A 25,708-nucleotide genomic window follows, 5' to 3' on the forward strand; every position below is an offset into this window, starting at 1 on the left:
TTGCTGTGAGCCTAAAACTACTCTAAAAAAAACCCTTAAAAAAGTTTTTCTTTGCACTTCAGAAGACCTCTAAGAGAGAATAAAAGTCATGAAGTGTCAATCCATATGAATGGTTAGAACTGCTCAGAAAAAGAAATAAACTACAACTGAGTCCAAAGTATTCAATAGTATATCAAGGATTAATCATTTTGATTGCTTTTTATTTTTCTTTTCCTGGCACTATTGTATCATCTATTTCACTTTGGGGGGATTTATCCCCCAGATTTTAAGGAATAAGAATTGGAATCTTTTGGTACCCCTAATTTAATCTGAACCTGCCTTGCCTATATGAATGTATATACTCACTATGTGATTACATCTATAGATAGAAAAAAAAATTGATATCTTTAAATACTATATATTATATACAATGTTATTCCATAAAGTTATTTATAAACCTAAGGTATTAAATTGTTTTCATATCATCTAATGTTAGCCCATAAAAGAACAAACTTTCTCATCTCTTTAACAAAAATCATTTAACCATTTTGATAGTAGATATTTTATTGGCTGAATCAATGTGTATAATTTAAAGGTGATATTTCACACTGAGTTTAAAGGGAAACATGGCCAGAGCCCGCCATCTGCAATGCTGTTCCCACTCCTGCAGTACCTAGGAGGTCATCGCTGAGCACCATGGGAAGGTCACTAAATTAAACATTAGGAGTATCCGCAGTCTAGTCCCTGTTCCAAAGAAAACTCATTCTGACCCCAATCAACTAAAATATTAAATCTGTGAGTATCTCATGTACCAAATGAGGATATCCTCCTGGTCTTTCCTATATCATAGATTGGCTAAAATAAGAAAATAATGATTATTTGTTCTGAGATGAGAAGCATCAATATATGAACCTCTCTAATGTTTCTTTTGGAATCTTTTCCTCTTCCTTGAAGATAAAAATAAGGCCAAAGGACAGACACACAGATGCACAGACACACACATACATCCATACACACACACAATTAACACAATTTCTCAAAGCGTTTTTATTTATTTTTTAATTTTATTGCATGTCCTGGCAAACATAAGTGGCTTGTAGACTTGCCTCTGGCTCACCAAAAGCCCATTACACAAAATACCAAAAGACAAGCAACTGAAGCTTAAAAAAAAAGTATCAGGTATATAAGAACGAACATTTCAAAAACATTAATAAAGCATATAAAACATTTGACATTTACTTTCTTTCGGTACAATTATAAAAATAATAAAAAAAACACAACCTTTAACATTCAACACCCCACATACTATGTTTTACGGGAATATCAAGAAAACAAAAGGTAAATGGATTTAATGAAGAGAGTTCTATTCTCCATTTCTGTTTCTAACCTCCTCCAAACAAAAACCTATCCATTCTTCAGCTAACTGCATTTTGCTGAGGCCACAAGAACTCCATTAAGCCCACTCACACTTGTCTGTCCTTAATATTCTTTCAGCCCTATCCTAGCTACCCAAACACTCAAAGAGAGCGTAAGTTGCCACCAGGATGTGAGGCCAGTAGTAGCGCCTAGTCTTGGCTAATGCCAAACTGAAGAGATACAGTACAGGAATTTCTGAGTCCCTACTGCCACCTGAATCGTGCTGAAGTAGCTCAGAAAAAGTCCTAGGTTGATTCAAACACTTAGGACAGTAGCTCTCCTACCATTCTCCAGCCATTTGCTCTCCTAGCATTTCCCAGGCTCGGCTTTCATTCTTCTGTTTAATAGGTTTTCAAAGCTGCATGCTTACTCCACAAATTAACAGTGCTTACTACCAATGAAGCACAATAAAACTTTGAAATCAAGGACTCACTCTCTTTAACATACACAATAACAAAAAATAATAAAAAACAAATTTCCCTTCCCCCCATATTACAGTTACGGGATTTTTTCTTATTTGACATTGTAGTTTTACTAAATGGCGTTTCCATGAAAATATAAAAACAATAATAATAATAAAAAAAGTTTCAATGGTGGTTCTGGAAAACCCACTATCCCAACAAGAAAAAAAAATAATCGAAAGACAAAATATGTGATTTCACACACAAAACATATATGTACACTTTTAAGGCAAAATTCGTACTTTATATTTTTGAGCCATAGTAGCCCATTTGCACTTTAAAATATAAATGGAGCTTACGTGCAATGATAGCCATTTGCCAGAATGCACGGAAGGATTTTAGAGCTCATTAGAATATATACAACATATTTGTTTTATAGTTTGAAAAAAAAAATTTTTGCTACAAAGTATATTTCTGAAAGCTCTAGGGGAATATTGTCATATACATGTTTACCTAAAATCTGAAAACAACTCTTTGTCTATGTGTTTCAAGCAATAGCTTCCATGGAAGGCTTATCCCCTGATCTGTGAGGACATTTGTATGTCTACGCACAGTCCAGAAGAGATGGACGGGTAATTGGGTTCTCACAGTTACTTTCCAACAAAGTGAAACTCTTACTGATCAAAAAAGAAAAGTGATACAGTAATGCAACTGATGTCACAGGAAAATTGATCTCATGATTTTATATTTTCCAAATCACTACTCCTATTTTAAACCTTGAAGAGAAAAAGAGAGACAAGCTTCTACATGCAGAATTTTATCGAGTAGGAGGGTCTTTAAGAGAGAAACATTTACCAAATAATATTATTTATGTTTCAAACAGTCTTCCAAGAATTTCAATTCATGGCTCACTGAGATCTCTTACTGTTCAGTGGAAATTCAACATTTCTGTATGATTTCTGTTTTTCCTGGATATTCTTAATGGACATTACAACTTCACTATAAGAACTAAATTGATGGCATTCATCCCAATCATATCAACCTTAATTCTAACAAGAGTATCAAATGTGTAATTGAGTTAGTTAATGTAGCGGTGAAATTTAGTTTTAAGGCTTCTGTAATGGCAGCAAATGTTTTCCTAATAAGTATTAAGAGATAAGGCATCTGGTATTAAATTTGAAGGAGTTGCTGATATACTCAGATTCATGATACCAGGTGTTTTTGGACTGGCTACCATGAACCTTTTAAGAATTTTAGCCATGACCCACACTCCCCATTCCCAACCAAAATCAAGAGAGGATATTTCCTTTTCTCTAGTGTGTGATAGTGTAACATGAACTTTTTCTTGTAATTGGACTAAATAACCCCAAAGTGAACCACCATCACTAGTAGGGATGTCAGTAACATAAAATACACCAACATGGAGAATTGAGTACATATGTATACAGTCTCACCCACATAATAAGCAATGGTAAATACAACTGGATCTATCCAAAAGTTTGATGTGGCGTGTGTTTATCATCAAAAGAACTGAAGGGACCTATACGTCATTGTCACTCACACGTACCAACAAGCTCTGACCCTTATTACCATACATGGTACTCCTTGAGAAAGGGGGTATAGATAAGCCACCCAAAACAAGTAAATTAAAAAAATAGAGGGATAAGTGCAACTCAATTTCTTTTCCTTTAAATTACATTTTAAACAATACTCAATGGCCCCCACCCAAAAATATATACTGTGTATTTATATATTTATATATATAGTCTTAGACTATAATGGTGAAAATGCTTTATAAAAGTCAATGAGAGATCTCTGCAGCTTAAGGAGACACCCATTGCTTTTTTGTTGATTTCTACCCAGTCATGACAACTTCAGTCCTGCAAGCAATAGATTTGAAGGCTTAAAGCCAGAATCAGAATCAGACGCCAGGTCAGATATTAGGTAAGAGGTAGCCTCTTACTTCTCCTTTCCTTAAGAAACAAGACTGAGAAGAGGAAGGAGAGGAGCTAGGGCGAATGCTTTGAAAGTCAAGCAATAGTGCCTTGTAGTGGGGTGGGCAGGTGGGAAGAGATTGGGAAGGGCTCATACAGTAGTGCTCACTCCCCCTCCTCTTTGATGCGCTGTTGCTTGTTGCGACGAGCATCCATGTCGAAGTTGAAATCATTCCACTCATCACGGGGTGGGAAGGAGATGGTCTGGCGGAGGGTGAAGCGCACGGCGTCAATAACACGCTCGCCCCGGGTCTCACTGGAGCCCACACTGACTGTAGAGGCACCACTTGGGGTCCGCAGGAGGTGGGGAGGGGAGGAGAAGTCATGGAGCTGCCGGTGGTCCAGGATGCCCTTCCAGATGGCATGTCGAAATTGCTCAGGGATTTTTAGACTTGCCAAATCCTGTGCAATAGGGAAGGCAGTCAGGGAGAATTAGGACAAAGGGACAAATTGACATTTAGTCCACACCATTTTGTCATTCCTCAGTGCTCTGGTTTAATTGACCTGCACTTAATTCCTAAATTGGAAAATAAAATTAGCTCTCTGACAACCTGCGGCACTGTATGTAACTAAGAACAAAGGTACAGCTTTGAGGTGCCATCTCTGCTCGTGGATAACACTTCACTTATTCTGCACTGGTCTCAGTTTCCTCATTGGTAAAACAGGGATCGTAGTTAGATCAGAGGGCAAAATCCCAAAACAAAAACATGAAGTAAAGGTACTCTGACTCTTAAATCTGCTGGGGTCTAGTCACTAGAAGAAAGGTATTAACGGAACATCACCATCGCTTGAGGGAGGAGATAAGAAAAGATTACTAACAAGTATTGAACACTTCCTACATGCCAGGCACTGAACTAATTATTTCATATTCATGATCTCATTTAATGCTCAGATTAGTAGTAGATATGATCACACCCATTTTATAGATAGGAAAGCTGAAGGTCAGAGAGGCTGACAAGTCTAAAGTTATACAACTAAGTGAATGACTTGGGGATTTAGGACACCTGCTGAGCCCAAAGCTGCCCTAATGGTCAAAAGGTTCCTGGTGTTTGGATAAATCAGGGTATCAAAATGCAGAGTATGTGTCCATGTTCTATGGATGGGGGTAGAGAGCATTACAAGTATGGTCACTCTTAACTAACTGTGGTGGCATCTCTTACATTTATCTGCATTAGCTCTTCATTAGCTTGTTTCAGTGATGGCTCATGTTTTTTATGGAGCAACATGGTAGGTAGAGAGAACATTGTGCTTGGAGTCAGAAGACCTTGAGAGAGGTTCTTATTCTGTCACTGACTGGCTCTAGACCTTCATCAAGTCACTTATTCTCCAGTGGCTTCAATTTATTCATTGGTAAAATGGGATACAATTCTTTTTTAGGTCACCACATATTATAGATCATATGTAAATGCGGATACGAAAGTATTTTGCAAATTATAAAGCACATGATACAAATCTTAACCATTTGTACCATTACTATGTTATATTACTGTTAACTCATCCTTGCCTCTTACAGGGGATATTTATGAAAACTCCCAAATTTAATCACTTTCCTTTTCCAGGAAGGGAATGCCACATAACTCAGACTGGTGTTGAGAAACAAGCTGAAAAAGAGATGTGTATTTCCAGTAATGAGCAGGAAGAAACTGAGGTGAAGATGCAGAAATTAGACAGCTTTCCAATATTTCCCAATTCAGAAATTTGTAACATGGGTACTCCAATTTCCGATTCTAGCAGAATACATCATAATGAAGGTAATCCACAAACAGATAAGTGAGCATAGCTCTTTATGCTTCTGAAACTTTCAATAAGTCCAAAACTCTTTGTAAACTAGGCTCCACTAATCTGCATGACTGTGAGTAGATTTTAACTGATGACTGACAGGTGAGAACACTGTGGCTCAGAGACTGGCACAAGACTTAGCCAACACCAGCAGAGATGGACTTGTGGAGAGCATCTGAAGATCCTAGAAGCTAAGGGAGCATCCTGACATACTACCCAGTGGGGACAAATGAACAAGAGGAACGTATAACTTTAAAAATATAGAGAAGGGACAAATTCCCTATTCCATCATGTAGGGGTCTTGAATATAGGGCAAACTCTGTTCTCTTCAGTGGATGGACGTCATTGTAAAGTTACCTGAAACCTGTTGGAACTTACTGCTAATGCTTTCTCTCTAGTTTTCACTTATAATTTATTCCATCAGGGAGTAGCAGACAAGGGCGATTTATGGGATGGAAAGGAGTGGGCATAGGGGCAGCACAGCATATACTTGTCCCCACAGGGCTGGGGCATTCTCATGCTGCAGGGGCATCTCTAGCATCGGTGCTCAAGGAGGGGGGAAAAAGAAGCCCCAACTACAGAAGCAGCAGCAGAGGCAGAGAGTATCTTCTTCCATGAGTCCAAAGGGCCCTCCGGAAGCGGGAAGAGAGGATAGTAAACCCCAAAGAAGGCAGCATGAAGAGCAGCCCGAGAAGAAAATCAGATTGCCGTAAACCAGAAAAACATGAGCACCCATGTGAGCAGTAGAGCAAGAAGTGATGCAGGAAGCAAGAAAATCCCCCTCCCCCGCCCCAGCCAGCTTGCTCGAAAAGACAAATCAAATACCAAAGCCAGAAGGGAGTGATTTTTGAACCCAATTTGATTAACTGAGGCCCAGAGAGGCAAAGGGATAACACCAAGTTCTCATTGCTATTAAAAAGCATGGTTGGGACTTGAACCCATGACCAGTGATCTTGCCCAATGATCAGGGATGTCAGGGTCCTATTCTGATAGAATTGAAAAAGAATGGACATATGGTTATAACTGCGAGGAACAGCTTAATCCTCCTTAAGATCCTACTCTAAGGAGAGGCAGAGAAGGCCAATTAATGAGTTAAAGACTAGAAGCTTACATCTCAGGGGTCCTATTCCTGGTTCTGTCATCAACTCATCATGGTAAATGACTATATTGTCATCTCTCCATGTTTTTAAGTGAGACTAATATCACCTGCTTCCTGCTATCCCCCCTGGGGTCTTAGACTGATTAATGAGAACATCCCAAAAGTTCTCTGAATTTTTTAGAGATTATAAATTTCTGGAATGTGGGAATTAGTCTCCTCTTTCCCACTCTGCATACAGTATGGATGCAATAGACAATTGTTGATTGATCAGACAAGCTGAGGAAGACTGATTGCTAAGCTTCTCATAGGTATAGGTTGAGGCCCGGGAATCTTTCTAATACAATTATGGGTTACATCAAAATTGAGGATTGGGAGTATGATTAAAAACAAATTTTAAAACTAGGGGTATTCAACTACAAGGAGGATGTTGCCAGAGGGAGAAAGTGAAGAAATAAAACTCAAGAGAAAAGTCTAACAGTTACTTACATCCATGGAGTAATGCTCAATCTGATAGATGGTGGTCAGCCCCTGGGTCGTGAAATAGTCCAGACATGATGAGCAGCCCAACCTCGCTAAGAAGCTGCAGAGGGAAGAGGGAAGAGGAAAGAGGAAACAGAAAAAGAAAGTTCACCCCAACTGCACTGGCGAGATAAAGGGAAACCCAACACTTTGCCCTGGGATGCCCTACAGAACAGACTAGGGGAAGATGAAATACATGTGGGCCTTGGATTCGAGGTTTGGAGATGATCAGTGACTTGAACTTTAGGTCTATAGAAATAAACATCAACTGCAAGGATTCCTGCAGAGTAGCAATTTCAAATGGTGATCTGTGGAATTCTAGCGGTTCTGTATAAGCGCCTTAGGAGCCATTGCAGGGGGTGAAAGAAAGGAGTCCAGTGGTCAGGTTCCCAGCCCTCTTGCCTCCTGGCTCTTCACTTCAAAAAGAGCATCTCTACTTTTAATTGTTTTGTATTTGGGGTTTCTGAGGATGGTTCATGTGGCTAAGAAAAAATTGTAGGCCACTATAGTATGAAGTCATCAATGCTGTTTGATTTCTGTCCTCCTCAGAATACAGAACCCCTCTTTTTTGGTGTTTATCTCAGACTGATGACGCCAACCACTGTCAAGAGCCAGACGCTGGGTGGGATAAGCCATGCACACTGCCATCTCTCTACTGACACTTGTACCAATCACATGGAGATCAACACACATTATTCCAGCAGCCAAATGAAAGAACATTCTGCACATGAAGCAGGGGCAGACGACATGCATTAGGCACGAGATTTGGGCACCTACTCTTGCCTCTGTGAGAAACAAATCTTTAAGGCTTCATGTGTTTCTTTCTTCTGGCTATTTGAATTTCCTTGCCTAAAGTGTACCCACTGCCCATATGGCAAAGCACCAGAGGCCATCTTGAAAGTCTGTGCCACTTTAGCTAACATTAAACATTTTATGGACATCCAACTCCATAATAATGATCCCATGGTGGCTGAGAGCTATGAGGCCTAGAGAGCAGGAAAGGGAGCGAGATAGCAAGTTTACTGCCCTTTGGGGAACCCCAGCCCTGAGCACCAATTTGAAGGCCACAGCTGACTGTGTAAAACTATGAGGGAGGAGGAGGGGAATAAGTGAACATGGGGAAAACAGGCATGAAAAATTATATGCCTATAAACTCACATTTTCACTTTTCCCCCTTGCTGATTATAGTGGTTTTACTTGATTAAACAATGCTGACCACTCCATAGATCAGAGATAATAGTGGCTGAACTTCAACCACACAGCTGACATCTTTGTTTCCAAATGTGCTACTAACTTTGACAGTGTCCACCCTCCACCACCCAGAGATGCTTAGGACAGGCCCCCAGGGGCACATGCTGTGGACTCACCTGACAAGGCTGCAATCTGTGGGGTACGGAGGTGGGGGGGTGCAGTGGGAGGTGGATGGCATGGAGAGTGTGGGAGGGAGGGCTTGGGTGGGGCTGAGTCCATTCATGTCTCCAGCCATTGGCATGTGGGTGCCCATCATAGGAACTGAACAGAAGCAGGAGGAACAGAGAGGGTTACTGCCGTCATCATGTACCAGCATCCCAGGGGTCCAACTTGCCTGGTTTAATGTTACCAAGGGCATAATCTACTAGCCTTCCTTTCATTCTTATCTCTCACTATACCCCTTCAAGTACCCTATCAAACAGAATAGTCACCAAACTCCAAACTAATTACACGCTTCTTGACCTTTGTACCTTCTCTTAGGGCAATCTCTTCCCACTCCTTTCTATACTTCTAATGTTCTGTCCAATTGCTCATTGCTCCTGATGTTAATATATTCCTCCTGTATTTGCCTTCCTGGGTATATTTCTGTCTCTTCACCAGACTAATTTCAAGCATAGAGATTAGACCTTGTACGTGTCTAGAATCCCACAGACCCTAGCACAGTGCCTGGCAGAGAGCAGATGCTCAGTAAACTTAGGTTAAGTGAAAAAATGAGTAAATCTGTGAATGAGAGAGTGACTTTTGGAGTATTTGTTTGGGAACAGGAGAATTTATTGCAGTATTTGTAGGGAACCATAAGCCTAATAAGGAGAATGTAATGAAAGATTCCAGTTATTTCTTATGGTCCATTTCAGGATTATATTTGGGAATATTACCAACACTGATTGCTTTTTTACTAAACCATAAACTGTAAACATTTACTTAAAGAGAAGAAAAGCTTAATATAAACAATATTTGTGAAATAAACTTTGCCTTCAGCTCAAAAAAAAGAGCAAAATAACATATCCACAAAAAGATGAATGTAATTTGCTTCTACTTTAGACAGCTGTGGTGTGCCCAAGGGGAAAGGCCTCTGCCACTAAGCAGCCAGCTAAAGAGCACAGGCCGATGCTGTCTCATTGGTTTCCCCATTGACTTTCCTGACAGCATCAAAGGATGATTGTGAAGTATAGATAAGAAAAAGGTGGCAAACTGTAAGATATATAAATATGAAGGATCATCACCATTACCACTATTTTGTCATCCCAAGAAAAAAGTGGAGGACTCTAAGATGTCACAAGAAAGAAAATAAAGTAAAAAATAAATGGTTCCTATTCCTTTTTTTTTTTTTTAAAGAGAGAACTTTATTTATTTATTTATTTTGTGAGGAAGATCAGCCCTGAGCTAACATCCATGCTAATCCTCCTCTTTTTGCTGAGGAAGACCGGCTCTGAGCTAACATCTATTGCCAATCCTCCTCCTTTTTATTTTTCCCCAAAGACCCAGTAGATAGTTGTATGTCATAGTTGCACATCCTTCTAGTTGCTATGTGGGACGTGGCCTCAGCATGGCCAGAGAAGCGGTGCGTCGGTGCGCGCCCGGGATCCGAACCCGGGCCGCCAGCAGCGGAGCGCACGCGCGCGCTTAACCGCTCAGCCACAGGGCCGGCCTGTTCCTATTCCTTTTGCAGTCAAAGTAGCAGGCCTGTCCAGGGATTGGGTTTTGAGCTTTAGGATGCACTTATCACTAGTGAGAGAGCAGTCTATCTCTAAAGTCTTTGCTGCCACACCAGGCAACTATACTACATACATCTCTATCTCATTAAAATATGAACATGTGCTGTCAGACCATAGAGAGTCACCATCTAAGCCTCCCTTAACTTCTTTAAGAAAACCCAGTCCCTTCAGGGCAACACTGAAATGCAAGTTTAAAGGCTTGATCAAAATAATGAAGGATTTCAAAGGACAAGATTGAAGCATTGTTTTATGAGGGGGATTACACAATATATGTGCAAGACTCAGTCTTCTACATCCCTGAGGATATTATAGATCCTTCTAAATTTTTACCATCTTTTCTTTCAAGTTTGGGTATCCACTTTGCTCCATTTAGTTTTACTGGACGAGATAATTATATTTACAGCAAAGCCACATACCAAACCACCATCCATTTGGAGGCCCAATTCTCACGTTGCCCCTAAGTATATTTATTTACACGTAGTTAACAGGAGAAATTTGTGTGTCATTAAGTAAAAGGGAGACTCCTTTCTCTATGTCCATTCCCTAATGACTGTGTATGAGATGGAGCAGATGAGTTAAGAAGGTCAAGATTGTAGGCACATAGAATCATAAAAGTCAAATGTGCAGAGTGATAATTTTATGATTGGAAAACTGATCATTAGAGCAGAGAAGTGACTTGTCTATAGCTACACAGCTAACATTGCAAGAGTCCAGATTACAATCTATTTCTCTAGATTTTATGTCCGCCACACCATGCTACTTCCCACGTGTTGGATATATTTCCTTTTGACTATCTCAAAGCATGTAGGAAGTGGGTCCCCATCCAGGTTGTCAGGAAGTGTACTGTTCTTTTCAAAGAGATCTTTAGCCTTTCTAAAGGAACAGCCTTCTCTATCTCTACCAATGTGCTTTATAATGAACATACACCTCAAAAGTGAGAAAAAGTTCACTGTGAGAAACCCAAGCCACTCGGCTATGTTCTGTTCTGTCCCACTATGCCTCTCACTTAGCTTAAGAGCAAGCCCTTCCCCCATCCCAGAGCAGAGTCTTCCCCTACACTAGCCCTGTTGGTCCTTCAGCTGCAGCTAAAGAGAGATGCTCTTACTGTTGGCTCCCATGCCATCAGGAATGGTGGTAGGAGTGAGAGCGTTGCGCTGCTGAGGGTTGATAAGCTGGCTCACGGAAGGCAGCTTGTTCATGCTGTTCATTTTGTTCAGAGGAGGGGAGCTGTTACCATATGAAGACTGAGACTGCATAGAGGTCCTAGGAACACAAACATGGGAATGATGGTGAGCATGGGACACTGAAGAGCAGGGACTGGTTATTTCCAACAAGTCTCAGATTAAGATATGTCCTTGAACTGTACACTTGCAAAAATATTCCTCCAGGATGGATGACAAGAAGTTATCTGTGTTTCCACCTCAGAACTTTTCCTGACTAGAGAGGGATCACAAGGCTATTATCAAATCATATCTTTCCTGAATGTGTAAAGCACAAAGTCGAGTATCTTCCTGACGTCTCTCCTTTATGAGAGGGAAAGTAATTGCATCCTTTTTCCTCTATTGCTTTCTCTATCCTTTTCCCCTCTCTTGCCCTTCAACTCAAATGAGTTTGAAAATCAATAAGGGAAAATAACTGAGTGAAGACCCAAAGGCTCATGAAAGACATAGAGATGCCAAGCTCAAATTGCAGCTTAGACATTTCATCTGTAGCTTCCCAGGCCATTTGGGGTATGCAGAAAACAAGTATAAGGCCAATCAAACTGGGCACTTGACAGCATCCCTGCTGTCATGCAGAGGCCCCAACATGGAAACATGCTTTCTCAGCTTAAATGTTCATGGGCCATGAGAGAACTCATTGGAACTCCAACAGCCTCTCTATGCAGGAGAACCGTGCAGCCCAAACAACTGTTGTGTTGTCTTTCCATAAGCCTCTTGGGAGACAAAGAAAAAAAAAAAAAAGAAGTTTTCCATTCAGCATAACTTCATTTTGGAAATTTACTAGAATTGGTCTGTCATACTATGCATTATATTACATATGATATTTCCTACTCAACTGCCATTCCTGACTTTTTCTTTGAAAATAGAACTAGTGATGTTTACTAGAATCAGGATAGGATACAGAGTTGGATAATCAAAGTTTAAGCCTTCCTCCAGCATGTATTAGGAAGTTATAGGTTCCTGTGCAAGCCACTAAACATCCCTGCCTTTGTTTTCTCACAAGAAAACTATATAAACCACATACACATACACTTACTGCATGAATTAGATGTTAGAGGCAGGAAAAGTAATGAGAAACGGTCCCATCTTTGAGAAGCTCATAGAGTAGCGGATACACAGGGATAATAATCCAACCTACCTTGCAGGGCTATGGTGGGAAATGAAAAAGATAAGATGAGGAAGAACTTTATAGACTACATGACATTTACAGTGAGTATTTACTGTGACCACAGAACAAAGATTGGGTTTTAAGCATGTTTCTAACCTATGGTGGGAAAAGCTCCCCTTTTATACTCCTCAAACAAAATGTATTATTTTGTTCCTGTTTGTCTCCTTCCCACTACAGCCATATTTCTATTAGAGGAGAGAGAAAAAATATTTGAGTTTTATATACATATACATATAATACAAGTTTTGAAGGCTCTATAAATGAACCCAGGTTACGAACAAACATGGTATGATAATGTTTGAAAAGATAATAAAAAGTGACTCTAGCATTTGAGTGCTATAGTAGGACGCTTGGTCTTTGAAGCTGCCACTCTGCATTCTCCATAATTACACAAAACAGGGAAGGTACCATTCCATAGCACTGAAGAGCCACAGCTGGAGGAATTCAAACAATATGCTATAATATGCATTTGCATAAATGAGTATTGTACAATTGTACATATTGTACAATAAATGAGGAATGTACAATTAACAATTCAGCTGCAATTTACAATCACTGCCTTTAAGCTAGATGGCATTGATTTTTCTCTTTAGCTCTTCTCACGTACTCATAATTATAGACCCATGTCATATAAACAGGTGTTTATATAACAAACTCTACCAACTCTAAGATACTTCAGGTTACCAAGCTCTCCTTTATCCATTTTATGAATGATTCTCACATCCCTGTTGAGGATGACATGGTGCGGCAGGGCAGGGATGGGCAGAAATGATTATGTCTATTATACAGAGGGGTAAATATAAGGTTCTAAGAAAAAATGTGCCCAAGTCACACACTGTTAAATGATGAGTTGAGAGGTCTCCTGGCTCCTAGTCCAAGTTTTTTTCTTTCATTCTCTGGCACCTTCCCAGAAACAAGACAGTCATGTGTAATAGTTTGCAGAATCAAGAAATGGGTGGAATGGAAAAGAAATGTGGGAGACCAAAACAGAGCAGGGAGCAAGGGATCTAGTAAAGGGAGCCCCTCCAGCCATCACCAAGCACTTCCAAATCTACTCCATCCCTGTGTACAAACCTTGCATAAGAGTCAGCACATTTGGATATACTTAGGAACATCTGTAAGTCCATATCAAAGTGTAGGAAAGCACAGGGCAAGGTAGCCAAGAGATGTTTTGCTAGGTGCTTCTTCTTCCAACCCTCTTTGCCCACCACAAAGTACCTAAGATGCCAGGTAGTTCAGACTCTAGAGGCAGGTTGGTGCTCTATAACCTAAGGAGACCTCTATCTATCTCTCCCATTCCCCCAAATCAGTCAAATGTACAACGAAAGCTAATTGAAGCATTGCTTGAACTATTAATGTCCACCCTTAGGAAAATAAAAATAGATTTAAAGCTTTGCATTTTCTCTGGACCCTCAGTTACAGTAAATGCCTTCTTCCAAATCCTCTTACAACCCATTTCTCCCTTTGTCTTTGTGGTCTTCAGTTTTGACCATTTTATTAGCCATTTATTATTTTTCATTATAAGTCACAAACTTTTCTAGTTTTGAGGAGAAATCCTGGTGAAATCAAGTCCCAGTACTTTAACAACTTAGGCTTCCATACACATTGCTAAGAACAAAATTCAGTATCTCAGAACTATAAGTGATCTTTAGGTCATCAAGGATCAGAAATCAATTTCCTGATTCCAAGTCTAGTGACTATCTACATGGTAGAGAGTCAAAATTCTTGACAAGACACAAATTCAAAGTCATCTCTACCTTGCTGGAAATGCCTAGAATTTCACCAAAAGATTCCCTCTTTTGTCTTAAATTTCCATTGTCAATTACAAAGCAATTCTCTAGTAGAATTTGGTGATACCTCAGGGTAAATCTATTTCTCCAAACCATTTCTCTAGTGCAGAATCTGAGAGGAGAAAGGGAGGTTGGGGGTGGAGCAAAAACTCCTGGTGTGAGGAAGGTCAAAAAAAGGGAAGACATGGAACCTCGGAAAAGGAATTGTTCTTCTCGATTTTGCCCAGTACTGCTTTCCCTGTAAACTTTTCTCTTTAGCTGGGTCATCTTGCTTCTAAAGACAAAGGGCAGCATTTATTCTCTAGCTAGAGAACACAAAATTATAAAATATTGCCCATCAGTTCAAATGTGTGCATTTATATAAAATTCACTATAAACACATCGAAAATTTACATAAAAATAGGGTGAAAGAAAAAAACTTCTGAAAGAAAAAGCAAATGTTAAAAAAAAACTAAACATACTCATTAACTCTTTAAGGCATTGTGAATCAAAGTTATTAGATTAATTGAAAACACGCTGCAAATGTGACAAGATTATCTGATTTTGCTAATATACTTTTATCTCAGACATAAAGACATTTTTCTTAAGTATTTTTTCTAAGCTACTAAATTAATTATTTTTACTTACAACAATTGTTTTTAAAGCTTTTAAAAGCCATTACTCAAAAATCGGAACATACTGTCATTCTTTAAAAAAAGCATTGGACAACAAGCTCCACTACAGATTTCTGGATGAATATTTGCTAGTGTCTATGTCACAGAAGCCGAATTACTTAATAAATTTTGATTTATTTAAATTCCTTTTAGTAAATCTGGTAACTTAAGATGTAACTTTAGACTTGTTCAGAGGCGTGAACAAATGATACTATAGTGCCTGTCCCCTTACGATGAAATTAAACACTCACAACTAAAATATATTTTCAAGTTAGTGTGGACATTATGATTTATTTTTAGGATTGAGGACTTTGATACAGAGAATCTTAAACAAACACACCAAATACTACCAGAAGTGTAGACAGAACCAAATGATTGTTCTATTATTCTTGTTCTTTAGACTTACATATGGTACTTCAAACACTTAAACGAAAATACTCTAGTATTTAAGGAATAAAAAAAAGCAACAGAGACAGAAAAGAAAAACAGCAAGATAAACCAAGATGCAAAAGTTTATTGAAAATTAAAATCACACATCCATAAAGCCACAGCCTCAATAACAAGAAATCAGTGTTGTGGTGACACAGAATAAAGAGCTGGTGATCTGATCTGGGGAGGTAGGGGATGGAAGGGATTTTAAAAGTCTTTATACTATTATTTTAAAATATGTTTTTAAAACAGAAAGAAATAGATTCTCTAAACTCTTTGAGCCAAAAAAGAAAGTCATCTACTCTATCTTTAATTTTTAGGCCAGGAGTGGTGATTTTAACATGTGTCTGCTTGGACATCACTTAAAACATCAGCTTCCTGGGCAAAGGAGTTTGATCAGTGTAATATGGCTAGTTTTATGGTAGGATTGAGGGATAGGAGCTCCAGTCAAACAAATTAATCATAGATTTGGCGAGAGGACTTGGAACTCCATTTTGGGCATTGAAGAATGATATATAACTGCCTGGAACAGTATTACTGGGGTGGCTGCACCCTCCCATTAGAATGACAAAATAGGTTTACTTGTGTTGGCATCTAAACAACAGTTTTGGGGATAGCTCTCCAGGGTTTCCATGAGCAAGGAAGACTATCATATCAGATGCTGACATATGTGGCAGTGGTAGGATCTGATACAGCATTAATGAACTTTCTATTTACATATGAGGGGAGGATACTAATAATGCAAGTTTTCAAAAAGAAGAAAAGAACATCCCCCACATTGGCTACTTAGGGTAACTATCACCTCTCTGTCCAGCAGTACACTTGACACCTTAGTTTGTTATTATTTGCAATATTGTTGCATGACCAGCATTAAAAGGGCCTGACTGAGTCTCTCAGTCACTTACAATTTACTTATGCACAGACAATAACAACTTTTTCTCCTTTTCTTAAAAAGACATCTTAAGTTTGAGACCTGCTCAAAAGCTTCTTTATGAGTTTTCAAACACAACAGTAGGTAACAGAAAAGGGTTCCATAAACATCTTAATGCCCCTCTTCCCAACCTGAGCCCCTCCCTCCCAAGAAACAACACAAAAGCTCACAAACACAGAGGTTCTCGACTGACTAATGCTAGATCTAAGGATACAGAATCTGCAGAAAATGTCCTTTCTTGTAAAGTTTTGAGTCCCTTCAAAAGATTTTTCTCACTAGTGGCTGTGTGCCTTTGAGCAGTTGGGTCTCTGAGCCAAAGTGTCTTCAAGTCCTTCTTACAAGGGCTGGATACACAACACACACAAACACACACATAAAGAAACACAACAAACACACACGCTCAAAATACAGAAACGGGGCTCTATGGGTACACTGATCGGTTTGGGAGGTTGGAATGTCTAAAGAAGACGTCAGATTGTTTCGGAGCTTCTCTCCGGGGCTCCACAAGCTCATTCCTGAAGCAGGCTGAAAGGAGACTGCAGAGGAGAACCAGAGAAAAGAAAAGACGAAGGCTTAGGACTTCATATGCTCAAATCAGTTGAATACAGAAACACACCCTCCTACCTTCATGATCATAGTATAGACAGAATAGAATGCCCTTAGAGCTGTTTCTGCTCCTTCTTCTTTATCCTCCTTTAAAATTATTCATAGATAACTTCTCAAGATTTTTATGAAGGAGAAATGATACAAGGCAGTGGTAGTTAACCAGAACTACCAGAATCACCTGTGGAACTTAAAAAATGTATTTTCCCGCATTCCTTCTGAGACCAGGCTGGGGCCCAGGCATACATTTAAGAAGTTCCATAAGTGATTCAGTTGAGGACTACTGAGACAAGGTAGGTCAAGGTGCTTAGCGCGCACTGCTTGGCATATTGGACTCGACTCATTGAAAAAGGGAACGCAGAGGCAAGAATTAACTTTAATATTTTGTAAAATGTCATCCAGCCAATTATGATACCTCATTACTGTTTCTGCCTAGGCTAACTATGAAGTGTGAAGAAATATGATCTTATCAGTCTGGGGGCTGTGTCATCATGCATTTCTAAAGAACTATTTAGCGAGCATTTTGTATGTGCTCAGATTGAGACGGATAGATATCTTAATCCCTTAACTCACAAATTTGGCCTATAAATGCACATATCAAACTCATGAAAGCAACTTTTGCATAATTTAGAAATCAATTATGCTATAAGGATGCCAAGGATAAATCAGTTTATTTTGCTAAAGGTTGTGCAACCCCATGAACTGTTTGGGAATTGTTTCCCAGATGGCTCTTGAATCACATTTGGTTACTCCTTGCAAAGGAACAAAGCCATTTCTACTTGGTTAGTGCTGGGATTCAATAAACCATCTCAGCAAGAATTGGTGTCATCTTAAAGAATATGCCAGAAATCAAATTAGTAGAGAAGCAATTTGCTGCCAACTAAAGAATATCGCTTTCACTTCTTGTTTGACTATTACATTTTAGGGCTTCTCTTGGAGCAAGGACTGAATGGGACAACATGCAGAAGTCATGTTTTAGTTATGATAGGAGTGTATGGACCATAGGAGTTCAAATGTTGAAACCTAGAACTGAGATCATTTCTGCAATGAGATGTGAGAACTTAGAAAAATGATTTAATCTTAGTTTAATTAATCTGATTTTTTTCCTCATTACCAATTCAGAGCTAATAAATCTCTGCCCTGACAACCTCATAACATAGCTGTTAAGTTCAAAAAGTATCAATGTGCAAAGTGTAAAAGCTTGTGCAGCTTCACAACCTGTAAGGCTGAACCACATGAAATTGCCAAGATTCACCTGTTTTTTATCTATGAAACTCACAAGTTCAAACAAATATTCTGGAAATGTGGAGGGTTTCTAAACCAAACTTAGAAATACGGTATTAATCACATCTCTCAGTGAGATAGAGAAAGATTTGTGTCCTTTGCTCTCTCCTACATTGATAATCCTGAAAATATTGCTTGTTTCTCCCTCAGATATGCAAATCTGAGGAAAAACTACCAACATTCTTGAAGAAAATCACAGACAAATGAGCTTAAGGAGATCGTACTTGACACTGAAACCACAAAGATAAATATCAACTGACTGAGGGGGCGGCTCGGTGGTGTAGCAGTTGAGTTCGCCCGCTCAGCTTCAGCGGCCCAAGGTTCGCTGGTTCGGATCCTGGGCATGGAACTGCGCACTGCTCATCAAGCCATGCTGTGGTGGCATCCCACATAGAGCAACTAGAAGGATGTACAACTGTGACATACAACTATCTACTGGGGCTTTGGGGAGAAAAAAGGAAAAAAAGGAGGAAGATTGGCAATAGATGTTAGCTCAGGGCCAATCTTCCTCAAAAAAAAAATATATATATATATATCAACTGAGTGAAACAGAGACAGAAAAGAGGGAATAGATGCTTGCTTTAATTTTATTCTTGCAACTTTCTTAATTAATGAAGCAGACCAGAACATTGCAAAGAGCTCTGTCTTCCAAATCTGATTCTGGTCTTAGCTTTATTATGAACTGGCTATGAAATCACAGGTGTAGTTCCTTGGACCTCAGTTTTCCCAGCTACAGAATGAAGGGGTCAGAACCATGGTCTTGAGGATCCCGCTCTGCTCCAGTACTCTCCGACCTATATTACTAATGAGCCACAATCATAAGTGATCATAAAGAAGAAGGAACCCCTAAGGATGCCACATATTTGTATTAAAATTAAAATGAATTCATCCCATAGAAACTCAAGAATAATTTTCCAGATGAAAGCAAAAGTTAGGGTAGGTAAAATTTTAACAAAGTGATGTTGTTCTGAGGTCAGGATGGAAGCCAAGAAGGAGGATAAACTACAGGAAAAAAAATGAAAAAGAAATAATATTGGTCTAAAGTACATAAGTTAAAAGATTGCTAACTAGGCTAGGTCTCAAGTGGCTTCTGCAAAGCTGTCTTAAGAGTTAATGTCCCTTGAAAATATGAAGGCAAGGAGTCTAGTGTTAAGAATGGGTCCAATCTGTCCTCCCAACAGATTCTGGCTTCTATAAACATAACCCCCTTTGTTTATAACAATGTGAGCAAATCAACTAAAATCAAATTTCTTTGTATAAAGCCTACTTACATCTATAACAATTTGATTTACAAAACCTCAGTTTAAAATTTATCCTCCATAAAGCCTATGATCATGAAGGTAATTGTGAAGGAATTTTTGAAAAAGGAAAACCATGCACAAATGAAAAGCAAGCAGAAAGAAAACGTATAGTGGGAAACTAATAGGAGTAATTAAACTGAAAATATTGTATTGCCACCTTGTAGAAAGTGTATTCCCTTCCCACTTATTTTCCCTCTACTATAAAGAAAAGTACAAAATTGATTCCTTACCAGCATAAAATTGGTACTATGTTTTTAGAAAGGAAATCACAGGCTATCATAGGCATTTTCCAGGCTGATTTATTGTTTTCAAATGATTGCCAGGGAATTAGATTTCCATTTTTCTTTGTCTAGTCATTCATGCTCTTTCTTGGAGCTTTACATGAAAATAAAAGAGCTGAAAAAAACTTAGCTGAAGAATATAGCAACTGGAGAATTTATATAGATGTATATTAATCATTGGAGACCCATGTATATGTAAGTAACAAAGGCATAATTAGACCAAACGTCTATATTGTGCCAAGATTTCATTTTGCAGTCTGTTAGATTTCCACGCACAAGTTATCACAGCTGAAGTTAGCTCTTATACACTGTGAGATAACAACTCAAAAACATGCAGTGATACTTTTAAATGGACACCCCAGAGAACTATGAAGCTACTAATTCTTCTCTATTTATCTGTGGCCACACACACAAAAAAGTGAAAATATATCTCTAAAATCTTTTGGGCTTTTTAAAATAACCCAACTTTAAGATGCATTTTCTTCTTTGATGAAATAGACTGTTTTATGAAATATGTATTATAAATCAAATAATTTCCCTTTAGAGCAATGCCAGCCAGTCAGACTGGATAAGTTTTAAGCACTGAACAACTCATCATCTGGGAACAAAGGGCTATGTATTTTCCTGTATGCCATGTAAACAAACACAAATAACATATGCCCTCCACTGACTGAGGTAGATCCTCTTAGCTTGTAAAGTCTTTAAAACTATGACACAAAACTATTCCCTTTATTGTATGATCTAGAGAAGCTGTTTAAAATTGTCCTATTAACTTACACGATGCTGAGAATAAATCTCCAGAGCCTTCTTAAGACTCAAAAGGTGTTCTGGTTGGGAATTCACCATGAAATTGTAAACAATGGGAAGGCAGGAACCTCATCTTTCTCATCTCTATCCTTAATGTTTTCACAAAGCAGATCTTCAGTAAAAGTTTGCCACATGAATCAAGTCAACTACTCCAGTCTTAGCTGATGATATGGTTCCCTCATTAACCATATTCTGTGTCTGGATGGGCATGCCTAACTTTCTCAGACAAAAGAGATCTCTCTTAAAGGCTGTCATTTTGGTAGATATTGAAATGTCACCTTAAAAGATTTCCTAAGACCTTCTTCTATCTCTCTATTTTAGAATATACATATTAGCTTCCAAATACTCCCACCAAAAAAATCTGAGCCTCAAGAAGCAATAAAGGAAGAGGCACTCATTTATCTAGAACAAGGATTGGCAAACTACAATGAATGAGCCCATAAGCTAAGAATGCTTTTTACATTTTTAAAAGGTGGGAAAAATTCAAAAGAAGAAGAATAGCTCATGATATAAAATTTAAATTTCAGTGTTCACAAAATAAAGCTTTATTGTAATAGCCACTCTCATTTGTTTATATATTGTCTGTGGTTGCTTCTGTGCTGCAAAGGCAGAATCGAGGAGCTGCAAGAGACCATACGGGCCAGAAAGCCTAAGATATTTACTACTGATCCTTTACAGAAAAATGTATGCTGACCCCTGTGCTAGACGGTTAGATATTTTAAATCACACCATTTAATAAATATCAATTTGACCTGAAACAACTTTTCCTGTTAACCAGAAAAAAAAACAGGAAATTATCACAGAGCAACTAGTTCAGCATGATATGCTACTGTGTAATTCTTCTGAGGTCATTTTGACTGAGCTAAACATGACCAGAGTGAACTGGAGGCAATTTAGGAGTGTTTCTCAAATATCATGACATGCACATCTCAGGGAAGGCATATATCCCCTCTGGGTCTGTAAATGATTTTACAGGTCTGATTCTTTGATCCTTATTGTATGATTTTATAAGAACTAAATCAGTTTTACACTTGAACATATTAACATATTTCTATCTGATATCCTAAAAGATCTATAGGATTGGCAATGGGAATTTGTCTGTACCTTGAGTTCTTTTTTTTTTTTTTATAATTTTATTTATTTATTTATTTTCCCCCCCAAAGCCCCAGTAGATAGTTGTATGTCATAGCTGCACATCCTTCTAGTTGCTGTATGGGGGACGTGGCCTCAGCATGGCCGGAGAAGTGGTGCGTCGGTGCTCGCCTGGGACGCGAACCCGGGGCCGCCAGCACCGGAGCGCGCACACTTAACCGCTAAGCCACGGGGCCGGCCCTGTACCTTGAATTCTAATTCTCCTTCGAAATGCTCTGTATCCTCAAGTAACTTCCTGATTAAACCTTCCACTCAGCCTTACATATAAAAGCTTATAATCACGATTTGCAAAACTTTCATGCTAAAAGTAAATGGTGAGATCCCTTCCAGGCAAAAAAGAGCCTTGAATACTCAACTAGTCTCAAGTCTTTTAAAGAGAGTCACTTCATTTTTATCCCTCTGCTGCTCATCCCACACCCTATAGCCCCTAGGTACTCAAGGATGTTTCCTGACTATCAGAGATGCAGCCCTGCCTCCTCAATTGAATTTATGTTGATGTTAAAAAAAAGAAAAATGAGCCCTCTTTCTTACACTTTCCATAGCTATCTCTCTATAGTAGCTAATAATATACCAGAAAAGAACCATTATTTATTGTTGATTTACATTTCTCTTGTAAAAGACAATCTTTGCCTTAGGCAAGATGGTTTTGGCTTCATTTCTTTTTGCCTGAAGAGTAAAGTCAAATGTTTGAATTACTCAAATGGGCCCAAAATATACACATTTTACATTTATCTTCAGAGACTCTGGCAATACTTCCAGTACAGACAAATATCTTAATTAAGCCAACAAGTGATAATTCTTAACCACAGAAGGATAAATATAAACAGATCTCTGATTCACCAACTTCCCTTCCTTTCATCAGAACTATTCTATTCTGGTTAGTCATAAAACAATTAACATCATCAAAGATCCAAGAGTCAAGGTAAAAATTAACATATAAATAGAGTGTACATATATTCTAATGTGTTTGCAAAATCTGGCCCAATTTATGTAAAAATGTACTGCATTGCTGGAAGACAACCCAGAGCAGAGATGCTGAAGCATGGCAATGTGATGCTATTCTGCCCTTCTGTATCCAGACATTTTCCCAATGAGCATCCACTAGGTCTCAGAATCCTCCTCAACACAGCAATCAAAGGAGTCACTATATAGTAAAACCTATGTGCTCTCCCTAGTCTATAACTGATTTCCCAAAAGTGGACTCTGTGCATCCCAGGAGATGTACAAGACAATCCATTGGGGTGAGGGAAGATTATATGTTTTTAAATATACACATTATTACTAGAATAGAGTGTGTGCTCAAATTTCTATTATTGATAGATATGTATGGATCAAGAGTATAGAGAAGAGAACTAACTGTTAGTGTGAGTCTCTTTATAATTCATCTGAAATAGTTTGTATTCAATTTCAGAATATAGGTGGAATTTCTTACAGGGAAGGTTATGATAAGAAATGTAGAAGTTTGTTGAAACTGAAAAAGGAGCCCCACACCAGCTTGTCAGAACCTGTTATGTTCTGCGGTCTCACAACCTCTTCAGGCCTCCTAAAATGACACGTTGACACACTCACTGTTTCTGAAGTAAGTGCTGGTGCTGCTGCTGCTGCTGCTGCCTGTAGGTCTCAATCGTGTGCTGAGGAAGGTACTGCATGAGTTCCAGGGACTCTTTGATCTTCAGCAACATTTCGTAAGTCTCACGGCCCCTCACCTATGGAAGAGAGCAGAAGGAAAGAAAAGAAAACATGAAGAACTGTAGAGCTGTCAGAAGTGCAGTCGATCCTCATTATTTGTGGATTCTGTATTGGCGAATTCGCCTACTTGCTAACATGTATTTATAAGCTGAAAATCTACCCTCGCAGCGTTTTGTGATCATTCGCAGACATGTGCAGGGTGACAAAAAAATTTGAGTCACCCATGCATGCCAGCTGAGGTGGAACAAGGTGCTGCTCTGCCTTCTTGTTTCAGCTCTCATGCTGCAAACAAGTGTCCTTTTCCTGGTCTATTTGGTGCCAAATTTTTCACATTTCTGCATTTTTTGTTGATAATTTGCTTTTCAAATGGTTCCCAAGTATAGTGCTGAAGTGCTGTCTAGCATTCCTAAGTACAAGAAGGCTGTGATGTGTCTTATGGAGAAAATACATGTTAGATAAGCTTCGTTCAGGCATGAGTTACAGTGTTAATGAATCAACAGTATATATTAAATAAACTGTCTTTAAAGAGAAACACATATAAAACAAGGTTTTGTATTGAGCAGATGCTGAAACGTTGTGACCAGAGGCTCGTAGGAACCTAACCCTGTATTTCCCCTAAGAGCAATGATTCAGTATTTGCAAGTACAGTGTTCACAATGATGTGACAAAACATAACTACCACAAATAACGAGAGTTAACTGTAACTATCTTTGGAAGGACGAAGTTTTTAGCTGGGCAAAATGTGCTTCTCTCTTTACGACAGTCTCATGCTAAAAAGTATGAGCAGGGCCAGGACCAGGGTGAGGCCAGCAGGCACGCAGGGCACTTGCAAGGCCTGAGAGTGAGTGTGTATTTAAATTCTGCACCCTGGGCACCCTTCACCTGCCTCACCCCTGTCCCTCCCTGAGTACAAGAGGCAGAGTTTGTCAGAAGTCAGAAATGGAAAGATTTTCTCTAGCTTTTGTTGGGTTAACTCCTACTCCTCCCAGCTCTGGGGTCACCTTTCCTGAGAAGCTTTTCCTGACCTCACTCTTTTAGGTCGAGTCTCCTGTCCATCCTACGTGCTCCCACAGCATCACGCCCAGCAACACTGAAGTATTTATTTCATTACATTGTAACCGTTTGTCTCCTCACTAGGAGGCACGCTCTTTGAAGGTAAGAATTATATCCTACTATCTCTAAATGCTCAGGGTCTGGCATATTTGCCACTCAACAAATATAAACCAAATTTTGTTAAATTAAAAGAGTTTTTTCTCTCTTCACACACTTCAGATTGGGTAACTCTTCACTAAACGTAAGATGTAACTGATTACTGGGTGCCTCCTTCATTAGGACAAACTGAAATTTCATTAAAAAACATAGCTTTTCAAGTGGTTCCTATCTCAGCAGTTGCAAACATATTAGGCCTTTTGTAATATTTAGTATATCAAGGAAAGGTTTAACTGAAAGTTCCCAAGTCAGTTTCCATATGCAGCCTGAGAAACAAGACACTGAGAATATTGGCTAACTCACTGTCTTGATTGTTCTGCCAGCAAGCAACCTATTCCCCTGACGACAGGGCCCAAATAAGGGAGAGAAGCACGTATGGCACACCCAAACCTGTTGAGTTGCTTTAGCTTCAATGCCAGGGTGGCAGCTCCCAGTCAAATCCCCTGGCCTTGCTTGCGTGTGTTGCATGTCAGTTTAGATGGCGTCAAGGGCTATACTGGTTACCAAAACTTTGCTGCTGCTGTAGATGGCAAAGCCCTAAGGTAATAAGAATTCAATGAACTGCAATCATAGTCTACAAAAGGGCACCTCAGTGACCTTGAGAGGACTAATGTTCCTTGTAGGAATGAACAATGCTCTTACACAACAATTGGGCCAAGTCTTCTGGCCAGGCACATACAACAGAGGATTCTACCTTGCTGGGCGTTCTTTATAGCACTCCCTAAAAGAAATCACAGTCAATTCTCCATAATTGTTGTATTATCAACTTTGTGAACTCCTTCAGACAAAATTTTAGTGCTAAATTGGTATGGCCATGCTGTCTAGGATCAACTTATCATGCTTAAATATGAGGTACAGATTCATTTTAAATATTTGGGCAAGAAAAATTCTATTAGGAGGGTAGCTTTGACCAAGTGAGTAGTAAGTAGAGCACACACTATTAATATATTCCAAAACTGTGGAAGGAAGGGATAATTTCCTCATTTTTTCAAGAAACATATTCTCTCTGTTTTATCTCACTATCCACCACCACCCCTT

General features: G+C 39.0%; 1 protein-coding gene across 2 annotated transcripts in view; it reads right to left on the reverse strand.

Annotated features, from left to right (window-relative positions):
- Window positions 1-1,028: 1,028 nt before the first annotated feature.
- Window positions 1,029-25,708, reverse strand: part of TP63 (tumor protein p63) — a 95,068-nt gene continuing 70,388 nt past the window's right edge. For both annotated transcript variants that reach the window (XM_087439862.1, XM_004424578.3), the window contains exons 8-12: window positions 23,342-23,478; window positions 11,259-11,416; window positions 8,555-8,699; window positions 7,155-7,248; window positions 1,029-4,192 (exon numbers count right to left, since the gene is read on the reverse strand). In XM_087439862.1, coding sequence (XP_087295988.1) covers window positions 3,896-4,192; window positions 7,155-7,248; window positions 8,555-8,699; window positions 11,259-11,416; window positions 23,342-23,478 — 831 coding nt within the window. In that variant the 3' untranslated portion in view covers window positions 1,029-3,895. The remainder of the gene's footprint in view (window positions 4,193-7,154; window positions 7,249-8,554; window positions 8,700-11,258; window positions 11,417-23,341; window positions 23,479-25,708) is intronic.

Source organism: Ceratotherium simum, chromosome 15, assembly GCF_057802395.1.
Source record: "Ceratotherium simum simum isolate JZ-2026a chromosome 15, ASM5780239v1, whole genome shotgun sequence".
Lineage (NCBI taxonomy): Eukaryota > Metazoa > Chordata > Mammalia > Perissodactyla > Rhinocerotidae > Ceratotherium > Ceratotherium simum.